We start from the raw sequence: 15,499 nt of genomic DNA on the forward strand, positions 1-15,499 counted from the left end.
AGAACCTACTTCTATCCATTTGAGACGACTACTTCCCCATTCCAAATTGCTTTGATGTGTTCTATTAGCAATGTGGGCATGTCACGCCAGCTCAACATTACAAATTTACATTTTTAGCTATGTACTTGTAAAACTGTTTCATCTTATTTCTTATGAAGGTGTTGAAATTGTTCTGTTAATTCAGAAAGGGATGCATTTTTGCAGGACATACTAAAAAATTGTGAATTTGCATCAACATCATGTTACACAAGCCCGCACAGAAAATATAAAACTAATATGTTCTGAACTATCAAATGGTTTACCATCAAAAAACTACCAATGATATCATGTACAAGCATCCCTTTAAAAAAGTACCAACTGAAATCTGCAAATTTCTCCAAAAAATAATGTTTCAGTTCACTGGCTCGAGAATATGCAATGAAATGTAGGTCTTTAATACTGTGCTCACACCATCAAGCCTGGTAGGCTAGTAATCCCTGTCTACTTAATTATTCAAAGGATACCAAGCAAAATTTCAGAAAGTCTAGATGTAATCACAAAGGCAGGAAAGTTAGTGTTTGACTTCCTATCCTGTAAATCCACAGTTTTAACCAACGTATGCCACTATAAATGTATACAATATATATATATATATATATATATATATATATATATATATATGTGTGTGTGTGTATATATCTGCATCTGTATATATACACGTACATATATGTATACATAATATAAATAAATATTTACACACCCATACACACATACATATTTACATATGTGCATATTCTCTGCTGTATCAACTGAAAGGATTCTGCACTAGAAGTGAATTGTTTAAAAAATTAAGCAAAATCACTCCTTCCATGAAGGAAAACAATCCAAAGTATCTATGTCTTAAAAAAAAATCCCCAGCTATTTACCAGCCATTTCCTTTGATGCTTGCTTTTTATTCTGAACTCAAATATTTTACCTTTGTCCTTATAATGTTAGGCACTCCCATCATATCCCTCTCTGTTTTTGCAAGGATAACATATATAAATGGCAAACATTTCTTTATAACCAAACCAATTAAATCCTTCAATACAGTTATGCTCTTCAGCACCATCTCCTTTGATGTAACCCCCTCAGTTTGCTCCTTTAAAACTGCATATGGTACAGCACATGTGACTTCATCATCATGCTAGACAGAAGTAGTATCACCTCCTCATCTTTTGAATCTGACGCCCTTTAAATAATCTCCACAATTGTTTGAATTAGCCACACCTCTGCAATAAATAACTACATGTAAAATTCTGCAATAAACCTTCTTTACATCAGTGTCTTCCAAAACTAATATATTTAGTACACATTTAAAACTTGGGATTCATAATAGAAAGCGCATTGTTTTACCTTTAAATCGATGTAGCTATTTATCTGTTTTCCTCTTTAGTTTCCTCCTTAAATCTGTTCCCCAGGCTGGCATTCCGCCACGAGGTGAGCTATCATCTGTCCCAGCCCCTGCCTCTCAGCGCTCCCTCGATTGCTCTTAATTGAGTGTCCGAACTAGGCTTGTATAGGCCCTAGGGCTGACAGCCTTGTACCAACCAACCTATGAACAATCCTTAATTATCACCGGATTTTAAAACAGCAGCAAATTTTAATACTGCTTTCCAATCCACAGGATATCCTTACTGTTGAAAGTTTACAATTTTACACACTTCAGATCACTCTCTCATTCTCCATCTGCTTCATCTGCAGCAAATATACTGTAGTCTTACTTTATACCCTAGTTTTCCTTAGTAGTCTTGACAAGGACATGTAACAAGCCACGCATATAATGCAAGTATTAATGCCTGATATCTGCGACCACACACTGAGCACCATGAAAAATGTTCCACTTTATACTCTTTTTTTTTTTTCTACTTTTTTGCCAGCTATGGCAAAACTTGCCATTCCCCCTATATCTAAGGCTAGCCCCTGACATTTATAAGACAACGATCCTGTGGCAAGGTACTCTCACACAGACTATTAACAGAAAAGGAGACTTTTTCTCTATTTGTTCAACCTGTTACTGCTCCCACCAGTCAGCTGTCTGGCACCCAAACCCATAATCAAATCCAGATAGCAACCACTGAAGATAAACTTCTCCCTCAGCACAAAAAAGAAACCAGAGTAATTACAGCTTTTATTTCAAGAAAATCTACAATTCCCCAATTCACTACTTCGCTAGTAATCAAATGTTCCTTGATCTACCATCACAGTCTTTTCCAGTCACATCTGCTCTTTTACGCTATAGCATACTATGTAGCAAACACACTGCTAAAATCTCTATGTACCACGTTCACATCTGTGTCTAGTGGCTTACAATTACATTAGTGCCAATTCTGCATCATTTTCATCACTGTGTGCCAGAATTCTTTTGACCTTACTCTATATAGCAAATAATAAAATGCTTTAACATAATACACACAGTGAGGATGTTTCTGTACAAAACTGTTAAACATCAGCTTTTCTTCTTTTTTACAGCAATGGACAATAGGCAATGCTCCTGGTAATCATCTGTGAATGTACAGCATTTGCAAAGTGTTTGTGGTTTAAACTCTGAGCAGTGGAACAGCACAACAGCACATAACTCGCAATTACATTCAATAATTAGAACATATCAAAATGTATGAGGGGCGAAGGGCTGAAATCAGGGACACTTTTTAAATATTGGCATTACTTATAAAGTTGAAAGAATAAGTGGATGTCTATTAGCATCTACAAAAACTGTAATCTGTGATGTTATTTCATGATTTGTGTACCTTGCTGTCTTGTCACATAATCACATAGTTTAGGAACACATCAGATCGGAAAATCAGTAACATCCCACTAGATTATGGGCACCTGAGAGATATGGCTAATGTTTTTTTTTTTAATTTCTTTTGGTCAAGCCCACTATTACATTGATGGTGCTTCTTTACAGCGAAAAACTGAATATTTAACAATAATATTAAATCTAATTTGCAATACTAATTGGTTGTTCTTCTTTCGGCTTTTCCTGGTTAAGGGTCGCCACAGTGGAACTTGAGTCCACTAATGATTGGCAATAGATTTTTCCGGTGCTGAGGTACCAGCTCGATGCTCAACCTTCAACGAAGGCACGCCCATTCTACGCATGTCTTTCAAATGCCACTCGATCGCGGGGAGGACATGCAGACTCCACACAGAAGGTGCTCCAGCCGAGAATCGAACGGGAGAACCTCTTGCTGTGAGGCGACAATGCTACCGCTGCACCACAGCAGCTATAATTTGCAATACTAACTGGCTGAATCAGAAATTTCTAAGAAACTGTTAAAATGCAAATCAACCTAGCAAATTAAAATGTCACAGGTATTAAAAATAAAAAGCTTTTCATAATGTCTGCGTGCTAAAGCTTTTGGATGGATAATCTGTGTTCATACCCCTACGTAGCTCTAAACATTTTGACTTGCCTGTATACATGTTCCTCCTGACTCCCTAAAGACATTGCAGAAGATACACTATAATGACCTGCCATGTCTGACTACAGCATACTGTATTAGAATACCCAACCTAAACTGACTCAGGTCGCTATTCTTATCATTCCATACAATTATTAGGTTAGCCAAAAGCTTTTAGTACACAGACCTATTCATTTCATTAAGTTCTCTAAAACTGGCAAGTCTCTGTCAGAGACAGCAAACTTTACTGGAAACTTGTCTCTGCCTCCTACAATACTAAAATGACTCATATCATGCCTGGTACTATCAGTGATCACATGGCAACATTTACTATTTGGTTTCAGAGCAGGATCCGGAAATCACAAATGGATTTAACTTCTATAAATCTAAGATTGCTTAATCACAAGACTTTAAATAACATATTCTGTAGTATGTACTAGACTCTGTTAATCAGCCTTCCCATGGATGCAAACACAAATTGCTTTAGCTCAATAATCATGAGCACTTTTAACAAAACATACAGCAGCATCCTCACCATGGGTCTTATGTCAAAATATTTTATTACTTACCAGACAAAGTAAGATAAAAGGAATTATGTCACACAATGATGAAAAGATGAAGTGATGAAGGGAGGACTGCCTCTCCTTAACAAAAAGAATAACATTTATGTAAAGCAAAGGCTATTCTTAGTTCATTTGTAGGATTTTTTTTTTAGTACTTTACATCTAGTAGCATGCAAAATTAAACTTGTTCATTGGAATATGTTTTGCACAACGTTTTGCAAACAGATTCAGTTACAGGTATCTAAGGGAAATGTTAGCCATTATCACATATGTGTGTGTTTTAGAATAGCTTAATAAGTGTGCTACTACGTTGCTCTCCAGATTACATTTTTTAATATTCTGGTTTCTTTGGTGCTTTGTATTTTGCATTGTGGCAGTACGGCCCAATTTGTACTATGCATTTTGATATTAGTGTGTCTGTTCTCTTAAGTGTTGGCACTGTAAAGTAGAACCTAGCAACAAAAATGCAAGCAATTAGAAACACCAGCTCATGACCAACTAATGCCATCGGTGACTGTTCAACATGACTCCTTTCCTGGTGGTTTTATGAAATTTTAGAGTGGGGGGGTGTGATGATATGAGGTATTGCCAGCTATGCCAGGAGAAGTAGGACAGTAGATGTGTAACATATGCCAACGTGGCTAGCCAGAGTTTAGTAAAGAATTATATATTTGTATAGCAAACTGACGTGTACAGGTGTTTGGGTTGAAAATGTATTTGCAAAGTTGGTTGTGTCAAAAAATGTACCAACAATAGGTCCTACTGGACAGAAAAAAGAAATATACCTGTATGTCAAACTGTATTATAACTGTTGAAATTAATATTGTAACAGAGGATAGTGGAAGAGAAGAGGTTAAGCTCAACCCCAGCTAACTTTTAGAAAACTATATTGAAACTGAATTGCTAAATTTAGGCCATAAAGATTGTATATCACAGGTCTCAAACCAGCCAGAAACAAAAGGTCTGCACTAGGAAGCCTTTTGTATTGTTCTTGGGGGTGAACGTATTACTACCCTGGAAGGGTGGAAGTTTGAAATTGTTTTATTACTTCCAGAAGCTGCAACACATCTTAGCAAAGCTCTGTCTTTGTGTATGGCAGCACATATATGTGAGATTCTAGTTCAGCTTTTAGTAAAGGGGGGCAGTACAGGAACCAGAAATCAGACGACCAGATGTATGTGATGTAATCCAGCAAAAATATATATGTTTTAATACTAGATGAGACTGAAGTCACAAGGCACTCTGTTTTGGAAACCTGACATAGAAGGATTACTCACCCACTTCATCTTGCCTTGCTTTAGTAAGTAACCAGGGAACAGTAATTCTTGAGATCAGTCAGGAAAATATAGTGAGATTAGTTAAGCAGTGTTTTCTGTATCTGTGTGAATCTACTCATCTGAATTAATTTAATAGTTCCTGTGATTGAGATCCTGGTGTTTATTGTGAATAGATAGATATTTAGTATTTTCATGTTATTTTATTACTTATTATTGCATATATTTAAACTTTTAATCATGGCCAGTCCTTTAGAGAATATTTTAACATTTGAGAGTACTTATATTTATTGGGTGACACTGTGGCCACTCCTGAAAGTCTTACTGCATTGGCCAAAAACTACCATTTGTATTAGTTTAACTCCGTATAACTGAGTACTCTTATAATATTATTAGAGTAACTGGCTTTGGAGTGTCTGGTGGCAGTAACTACCTTATGGTCTGGGCAGAGAGGCATAGCTAGTAAATCTATGTCAGCCTTTCCCAGGTGTGGGGGGTGGTTTGGGTGCTTGAAAATAAATTGCATAATGAACACAGACTGTAAAATGATTAATGCAGATCTACAAGTACCATGAGTTGATGGGAGTGCATATCAAATTACTAACAATTTTCTGAATCTGAGAGGGCAAGGCAAAAGGTGGACAATTCATGTGAAAACAGAAAAAGTGGCTTCTCATTTTTCTGACTGGAGCACCAAGAGATCAAAACTAGCCTTGGGTTACAGAAGGAAGGAAATCTCTTAGAAAAAAAGTCACATAATATATGGGACAGGTAGACTGTTTATAATTTCCAAGGCGTGTGGATTGACAGAAGATATGTCATATGTGTGGATTAGCATAACTCTGCATCCTCGCAATCTCATAAGTGTATTTTTCCATTTCTCAATTTGAGAATGAATGGTACACCCATGATTCCATTTTCTTTAAGACATTACTAAGATAAATGCAATGTATAAAATAAAGGGCAGTTCCCACTTCATCACACACCCAAACACACAATATGAGCATCGAGGCAATACACGTGTACCACAAAGTGGCCTGTTACTAATTTGGTTTAAAGATTTTTTTTTTAACTAACACCCATGGTAAATAATACTAAATCATATCAATTCATCAAAATTACTTTCTATTACTATAAAGTAACATTAACCATCATGCGAGTTCTCTGGTTGAAGTTGTTACTGTTCCAACATTTGCACATTTGTCATCATTAAGAAAGGTAATGCTCCACATTTTGGAGGTAGGTGTCTTGACAGCTGTGGATTACAGACACTCTCAAGTAAATTTTGTGACTACAAGTATCCCTGGAGAGTATATTTATATATAACAAATACAGTATTTAATGTGATCAATGGCATGTCAAACCATGGATTAGTAGCCTGTTACCTCATTAGACGGTCAAGTAAAGAATGCACTGTCAGCACAGAAATAGCCAACTTGTAATGTTCAAATAGAAACACAATGCCAGTAGAAGGGAAACTGTACACAATATAAACTAGGGAAGCAACATCAGTGTTAAGTTATGACTACTCAAAATGTAGTTTTCAGTGTCATAGAGGCTGGACATCTCTAAAAGACTTTAAACAGCATACACATAAAACATGACATAATTGCTTATATTGGAATCGGTCTAAACTGTAATCTGACTAAAAAATACTTTCTAGCACTACTGGACCGAAGTTGCCTTGAATTCAAAAACATACTCATTAAAGTGATATATTCTAGTATTTTACTACAATAAAAACAGTAATGGGCTATATATATATATATATATATATATATATATATATATATATATTATAGATAGCTATATATGTACACACCCTGGTTTCAAATGGGTTAGGGGGTCTAGGAGACAGACGGGAATGTCTGAGGCAGCTACAAAGAAACTCGCACTTCACTAGTCCACCTATTTATAAACTTTATAATAATGTTCTCAAGTTCTCAACTCCCGGCGCTGTTGGTTTAGGGTTACATACTCTACAAGAAACGGCACCTTTTCTCCACAATAATCAGTTAACCACACAGAAACAGAACAATAAGAGAATGTAAGAAAACGACGACTTACTGCTGGCTCTGATTTCGGTAGCTGTAGTATAATGAGGAGTCCTGCTACAAGGCACAGCAACACTATTCTGTAGTTATGCATCTTCTTTCAAGCTTTCGTCTTTTCTCCTCTTCTGCAGGAAGGTGGTGGTGCGTTAGCAGATGAAAACAACAGCATACACCTGGAACATTATGCCCTGAAATAAAAAAAGATGATAAAAGAATAAAAGGAGTACGATCGCTTAGAATTAGAAAGAGATACAAACGTTAAGCACAGTGCTACAAATACTATCGCCTTACAGCACAGACCTGCGGCTGCCTGCTGCACCAGCCTTGTATCTCCCACAACCCTTATCCTAGAGTCCGGACTTGTTTCCCAAAAAGGAATCCTTCCGTCCCACGGATTTTACAGGTCACGTGATGCGCCAGACCTCCTAGGTGCTAGTGGAAGTTTGATGTTCTTAAAGTTTCACTAAAGTATAAATACTCAGGCGTCGACTGCAACGCTACTCCCAATACATTAAACACAAATACGGTTATAGACTAGTAGTCACCCCAATACTCACCCAAGCAATCATTTCAACACTCACTTATTTAACTGTACAGAACCCAGTTGGTGGCACACAGACTGCAGTGTTAACCAGCAGGCTCCAAGCGACAATCTTCACGAAAGCTGAAGTCCGCTAGTTCTGAGGGACAGTCCAGATTTTGTATTTACATAGCGTGAAGGACGAGATGTGGTCTAGTGGACTTTTCACTCCACTAACGTACCAATTTCCTGTTCTATCCAGTGTAAATTACGCAAATATCACTTCAGCATACTTTTACAATGTATTAGTGGACGGTAATGCCCTGTAAAGCAAATAAAAACTACCACAAATAGCTTAAGCTTATTTCATTGCTTATTTTTTCAGTTTGAAACGGTGTAACCAAAGTTAGTAATTTAATTTACTGTTTCATTTTATCATCTCTCTTTCTGTCTATATATATATATATATATATATATATATATATATATATATACACACACACACACACACACACACACATATATATATATATATATATATATACATATATATATATATATATATATATATATATATATATATATACACACACACACACACATAGACTGAAATTTTATAACTACAGTTACCGGTACCGCCTGCAGTGGAAAAAATAAAATACACTACAGATAACCGTACCTACGAAATTTAATTTCTCCAGATTAATGGGAATAAAAAGTAAACACAAAATGTCAAAGTCTGTATGGCTTCAGCTCTGATCTCACACAACTTCACCGACTTACTTACTTTAAAGTCTTTGCTTGTAACAGTTTTGCTAGACGAAACTTCCTGGTACTAAAAGTTTGGTGAACAACACAATCATACTGATCATTCCTTGCACTGTGAATAAACACACTACAAAAACTGCAATATTACTAGGGATTACGCGTATATTTAAGTAGCTGTAGTATAAATTCCTCACCTTCACGGATGGCCCGCTCTTCTCACTTCCAAGGGTACTTCTGAGACCAATATTTCCGACAGAAGAGAAAAGGTGTGGGATAGGGGGTGACGGATGGACCAAAGCTCCGCCTCTACACCAGAATCCCCCCCCCCCCCCTTTACAGTTCAAAGCTGAATGGAGTGTTGCTCAGATTTCTCTTCAAACTTCGCTCTGTTATTTTGATATTCCTGTCTCGCAATCTTTGCAGCATTTCCTTTATGGAATAATCATTTGACATATGATTTACTACAATTATCAGTACGTGTATTTTTACCTGGCAAAGTCGCAAAGATCAACATAAGTCTATTTTCAATCCTGTGACTAATTTGCTGCTTACGGCTCCTGAAAGCCCGAAGGGGGGAAACGGTCACTGGCGCTTCAATTGCCAGTGGGTGAGCGCGAGGGAGCACTGGGTTGTCTCCAGTTTCCTCGAAACTCTACACACCACAGTCCGTGGTAGAGTAAAATGAAACATCTTTGGTAAGTGTTTTCAACAACTTTTAATCTGCAGCGATGGTGGATTCTTTTTGTGTATATAGTTAGTGTGTGTGTATGTGTATGTGTGTGTTTTCCCGTTGGTACTGTAATGTGAAACGATCACAAACTTAGTAGGAGCAAGTGCTAAGAAAATATGTGCTTGTTTCTTTGCAGGCTTCACACCCTGACCTTCTTGCTGATTGTCGAAACAGTCAAAACAGTAAGTACTTCAAAAACTTTGCGTTTGTACTTTTTATATGTACGTAGTTGAACTGCCTTGTAGTTAAACCCACATACTGAATGGAAGTCAAAACCAGAATAAATTTCTAAGTTGTATTTTTGTAATCACTCTTCTGGACTTTCTGTGGGTGGGCACTGCGAGCCCCACATACTCTATTTGAAGAGCACTACTAAAAGGCAATGTGAACTTTTGGTGACAAGTTTGTCACTGGTGTTTGTTTGTGGTATGCATTAAAATGTCACAACAAGAAGTGCAGTGCTGGTGATTTATAGTTCCAAGTCTGGGAGCATTAAAATGCTATATAAAAATGCTTGTTCAATTTAGGAAAAACAATAAAATAAATTTTAAGACAGATGTTACCTCCCTGAATGCTGAGCACCATTTAGTTACAAACTAAGTGCCTTGATGCCGAACATCTTTTTTGCCAACCTTCGATTACAAAGTAGGTGTCTTGTCATTTGTCAGTATTTCTTGTAGTTTACCATTTCTGGAAAATATTCTTTGCTCTTCTTGAGGATAAAGTGTACACATAATATGACACTGTGCATGAGAGTGTAACTGTCTTGTGCCTGAGTTTATAGAAACACTGTTAAGAGAATATTATTTGCATCATAGATAGTAATGTTGTCCTTAAGGTCAGTAGCACTTCCTGCACTAATGCTGTGGTGTGCATGACTGTCCAAGTAATGGTTGTTATAGTAGACTTTATATCTCATACAGTTTGAGTTTTGATGTTCATTGGTATTACTAGCAATCCTCTATGACTACCACAGCTCCATCATTTAGTCTGCATAACAGAGATAAAAAATGAGCACACTTATAGGGAAACTGCAGCTATGTCTATGTGAATTGTGAACAGTACTTTCATGTGCCATAAAAGTGCATGTAGTAAGTATCCCACTCCAGTTATTTATAGAAACTGTTAAAAAGTATGACTTGTCAGTTTCCAAATGACTAGAGATAGTAAGATGCATCATTCACACATCTTATGATTTATAAAAAATGCACCTCACGTGTTCAGTTCAAGGGTTAAAATGACCCAATAGTTTGTCCTCTTTAACAAGTTTCTGTTGCAGAGTCATTTTACAAATGTTGCCTTCACATCATGTCATGAATCAATTCAAGATGCAAATGCCACAAAAGATGTTCAGAAAAATACACTTTCTCTTATTCCATAACATTTTTCTTTGACTTATTAGCCCCGCACTTCTGAAAAGAAAAGGTATGACACTGAATGTGATGGTAAATTGTGACACAACTGATTGTCACCCAAGAAACTCGGCATAATGCTTATTATTTTAGTTGTGATATTCCTAGCATTTCATAATATTTTCAGGTCACACCTCTGATTATATTAATATTCAGGTTTAGGGATATAAATATTGTACCTCTGTTGTTTGCATCTCATGCTGTCCTCTTTGTGTCAAGGGATTGTGATCTCTAGCCTGCACTGGAATCATTTTCCAGGGAGCGTGAAGGAGTTTGGATGAGAATTACGCATTGTTCTTTTCTAATGGATTGTCGACTGTTGTCTGCAGATGAAGCGGGAAGAGTACTTCCTGAAGTGGAGGTGTTTCAATATGTCGGTGTGTTGTTAACAAGTGAGGGTAGGGGGATCAAGAGGTGGATCAGGGGATGGGTGCAGGAGTAACAGTGCAGTAGTTACTGGACTGTATTGTGGTGGTAACCTGTGAACTTAGTCATTGGCTGAAGTTCTCCATTTACAGGTCAGTCTGTGTTGGATGGGGACTGAAAGGATAAAATCAGGGATAAAAATCAGAGAAATCAGATCTCTTTGCAAGCTTCTGGGCTTCAAGATGTCACTTATTTTACCTCTGAGATATCAAAAGAGAGGCTGGAAGCTATATCACTTTATTCTGGAGATATAGTTCTCATTTACAATACCATATGAGACCTGGTTGTCATGGGCCACTTTTATTTAATAAGTCTAATGGGTGCACTGATAGTAGAACCAAGGAGCTAAATCATCAACAAAAGATAACAAAAACATGGTAGAAGGATACATTTATAATCTAGTACCTCTCAACACTCTGGAATAAACTCCCCATTCATGCTAAGTAATTTAATTCATTATTTTCCTTTGAACATATCCAAGGTGGTTGGATGGATATTCACAAATTTTCTCTGGGATTGACTGATATGGCTCTGGTACCTAATGAAAATGCCCTTGACTGCCTTCTGTTGGAAATGAACCAGGCAAGGCCACATGGCAGAATGTCCAAGGGTACTGTCAGGACATGCTGGAGAGATAATTTCTTCCAAATGGTATGGGACTACTTAGGACTTTCACCCAGGATGATCGGACAGTTGCTAGGGATAGTTTGATAGCACAGTGACTCTCACCAAGACAAGTGGTTTAGAAAATAGATTAATATTTAGTTTATTGCCCTCAAAATGTAATCCAAAACAATTTGCTTCATACTTAGTTTTATTTATTTATTTTACATTTATTTAATGGGATAGTCAGATTGGGCAATAAAACCTCTTTTCAGCACAGGTCCAAGGAGAAAAGCTTCAGTACAAAAAGTTAAAAATACTTATAATAGGTATAATACAACGTGTTAGTAAAGTTACAATAATATTATGCACATATTATACAAACAATGTAAAGAAGTGGTAAAAGAAACATAAAAAGAAATAACTAGAAATGGAGTATTAAAAGTCATGAAGTGTGCTGTCATAAAATTCATCTGATCATAAGGATCAGCAATGGGTAAGAAATTTTAGAAAAGAATACAATATTCTTAATATTACAGAAAAGTAGGCATAATTAAAGTAGAATAAGAGAAAAAGGTAAAAAGGATAAATTTAATGATGATAGAGGTAATAGATTTATGGAAAGGTGAACAGAAGAAGGAAATAGTTGTTAAATTATAAAAGAACAGTAAAATCAGGGAGCATAATAAGATAAGGTAGAAGGCATTTATAAAGTAGCCTTAGTTGTAAAGATTTTATGTTATAACATCAGCTAAGGCATGATTAAGTGATAGCAAGTTACGATAAGTGTCCGAATAAATTATGGTTAGCCAGGAGTTTTACAGGTAGATAGCCATGTTTCTGCAAGGTATTTTTTAGTTATGATTGAAATAGTTTAATAGAGACAGTTTCATGTGAAATTTGAGTGGATAGCTTTACCAGCTGTGCTATTAGATTTGAATATAGAAAGAAACAATGTATCTGAAGTTTGAAGAGTTCTGTTTATGGACGTATGGGTGGACAATATGTTGTAGACTAGGACATTTATTTGGGGAATTGAGTTATTTGTATTTTGTTAGCAGTTGCATGAATTTAAATGCTTGGGGTACTTCTAGCCAGGCAGTACAGTGATGAGCTTTACATTTCCTGCAAATTTGGCTGCTGTATTTTAACACTTTTCAAAGTTTTGCAACTGACCAAAGTGGAAGTTTGTGAAAATTGGAGAGGCATAAAGAAGAGTTGGAAGTAAGTATGCTGTTGCAATAATTTTGTAGTTAAATACTAATCCATAAATAATAATATAAAAATCCATAGTAATCTAACTACTGATTCATTTTTATTTTACCCTGTAGAAAGGTGCCTTTTGTGTTGGAGGGAAGCCTTCCAGCTTATCAGTGAGAGTGGTAAGCACTAGGTAGCTTATCTACCACAAGGGTGGTTTCTGGCCCAGAAATTATTGGCCGTTTGGGCAGTTTTTCCATCTCTTTCAACTTTTTGGTTTAGAAGCCCACATTTGCATTTGTTTCCTGCCTTTCCTGCAACTAGTCTAGCCCATATACAGATTTGCTGTATCCAGGACCATTTGTAAGCTTCTGAGCCCCCTAAGCCTTTCTGTGTCAGAGGGAAGCCTTCTAACTTATCAGTGGGAGTGGGAAGCACCAGGTAGCCTCCCAACCACGAGAGGAGTGGTCTCTGTCCCAGAAATCGTAGTTTATTGGCCGTTGGGCAGTTTTTTCCATTTCTTTCAACTTCTGGTTTAAAAGGCCGCGTTTGCACTTGTTTCCCACTTTTCCTGTAACAAGTCTAGTCCAGATACAGATTTGCTGTATCAAGGACTGTTTGTAAGCTTCTGAGCCCCCCAAGCTTTTCTGTGTTGGAGGGAAGCCTTCTAGCTTGTCAGTGGGAGTGGTAAGCACTAGGTAGCCTATCTACCACAAGAGGAGTGGTTACTGGCCCAGAAAGTGAAGTTTATTTGCTGTTTAGGCAGTTTTTTTCATCTCTTTCAATTTCTGGTTTAAAAGCCTGTATTTGCGCTTGTTTCCCACCTTTCCTGTAACTAGTCTATCCAGGAGTGTTTGTAGCTTCTGAGCGGTGCCAAAGTCTGCTCTTCAATTTTCCCTTAGACCTGCTAGTTCTCTCCTCCTGCACTTTTACTAGCTTATCAGTCTAGCACTTTACCAGACTTCTTGTAGCAGTTGTTGTAGCACACAAAAGAGCCACCAGCACTAAACGTTCCACAAGGAAACAGCTCCAGTACTTATTAATACTCACCCATCCAGGCATGTCTAAAGGTCAGTTCCTTGTGCTTTCTCCTATTAACCTGGTGAACTTGGGCATCCTGAGGCAATGTAGCAGCTGCCTCATGTACACTGACAACCCTCTCCTCTTACCTCCCAATACTCAGACTTGCAAGAGATGCACTTATTTATCCAAATTGGAAGCCACACACTCTCTAGCCAAGACCATAATAGCTGGTCAAGTGGAGAATGTTAACACCTGCATCACACCACATGGAACACATAGCCCTCCAGAACACACACCAGCACTGCCTTCACATAAATACACAAACCACACACCCACCTTTGTGGAGGCTCTCAATAAAAATTTACCCAAACAGCAGATACCTCCAAGGCAGAAACACACTCGACCACCACAACACTAATCACGACACACATAACTCTGCTAAACAGTGTACCACTCAACCAAATCCCCTAAGGCAGAACAGCATGCCCAATACACTAGTCATAGGTGACTCGATAGTGAGGCACACTAATGTCCCACTCACTAGGCTGAATAAGGAGAAAGTAACAGTCAGCTGCCTGTCAGGTGCCAGGATCTGCACGCACTCAGGTCCCTCAACAACAGGTACAAATATGTCTCTGTCATTGTACATGTGGGTGTGAATGACCTGAGACGTACCTCCCTGGACTACATGAAAAGAGGCATGGAGGAGCTCTCGGATTATGTAGCCCAGGTGGGTATGACCCTAGCCCTGAGCAGCATCCTACCATCACCCAGAATGATACCACAGTACAAGCAGAAAATGATCGATTTCAACAATTGGCTAAGTTTCTGGTGTCATTCTAAGGGGATCCGGTATCTGTCTGCCTAGGATGACATGATTTACAGACCTCGATGCTTTGCCAGAGATGGCCTGCGTCTGTCACCCCTGGGCTTCCGGATACTGGCCAAGGCTCTTGCCACCCCTATAGTGCTTTTTAAGGCAGTGTTCCAAAGACCAAATTACCACCGTAACATCTACAAACAAATGCAATTTGAGGGTCATGCTGCTCAACGCTAGAGGTCTAAATCTGAAAATGCACTCACTCGAAGCACTCCTTAAAATGTAGAACATTGACATTTGTGCTGTAACATAGACCTGGTTCAATGCAGCAGAAAACACCCCTGCACTACCAGGCTATAACTCATTCCACAGATTTCGGCCCCAGAACTTGGACCGAATGTCCAAAGTGGTGGTGTTTCAATATTCATAAAGGATGCACACACCTCCAAACTGATAGCCCAACATAAAGCATCAGAGGTACTTTAGGTGCACCTAACATCAGGGAAGACAGCGATTCAGGTCGTAGCCTGCTATAGGTCCCTAACAATGTCCCAAGACTCGCGCTCCATGTTCCTAAGCACATTGGAGAATATTAGGGTCTAACCTAACACTATTATACTGGGTGACTTCAACAACCCCTCCATTAACTGGAAAAACTACTCACGTACCAATACACTTGCC

At 37.9% G+C, this 15,499-nt stretch overlaps 2 protein-coding genes across 6 annotated transcripts in view; one reads left to right on the top strand and one right to left on the bottom strand.

Moving 5' to 3' along the window:
• Positions 1-8,903, bottom strand: part of COL4A5 (collagen type IV alpha 5 chain) — a 3,591,008-nt gene extending 3,582,105 nt beyond the window's left edge. For 2 of the 4 annotated variants that reach the window (XM_044057208.1, XM_044057205.1), the window contains exons 1-2: positions 8,799-8,903; positions 7,330-7,504 (exon numbers count right to left, since the gene is read on the bottom strand). In XM_044057208.1, the coding sequence (XP_043913143.1) occupies positions 7,330-7,410 (81 nt within the window). In that variant the 5' untranslated portion in view covers positions 7,411-7,504; positions 8,799-8,903. Of the gene's footprint in view, positions 1-7,329; positions 7,505-7,616; positions 7,691-7,897; positions 7,919-8,798 lie in introns of those variants that run through there. The other 2 variants (XM_044057207.1, XM_044057206.1) reach the window with 2 other exon arrangements.
• A 56-nt stretch (positions 8,904-8,959) lies between these two features.
• COL4A6 (collagen type IV alpha 6 chain) overlaps positions 8,960-15,499 on the top strand; it is a 4,024,271-nt gene continuing 4,017,731 nt past the window's right edge. The window contains exons 1-2 of one of the 2 annotated variants that reach the window (XM_044057202.1): positions 8,960-9,299; positions 9,471-9,516. In XM_044057202.1, coding sequence (XP_043913137.1) covers positions 9,286-9,299; positions 9,471-9,516 — 60 coding nt within the window. In that variant the 5' untranslated portion in view covers positions 8,960-9,285. The remainder of the gene's footprint in view (positions 9,300-9,470; positions 9,517-15,499) is intronic. The other variant, XM_044057203.1, reaches the window with a different exon arrangement.

Source organism: Protopterus annectens, chromosome 15.part0 (assembly GCF_019279795.1).
Source record: "Protopterus annectens isolate FY-2018-M chromosome 15.part0, PAN1.0, whole genome shotgun sequence".
Taxonomy (NCBI): domain Eukaryota; kingdom Metazoa; phylum Chordata; order Ceratodontiformes; family Protopteridae; genus Protopterus; species Protopterus annectens.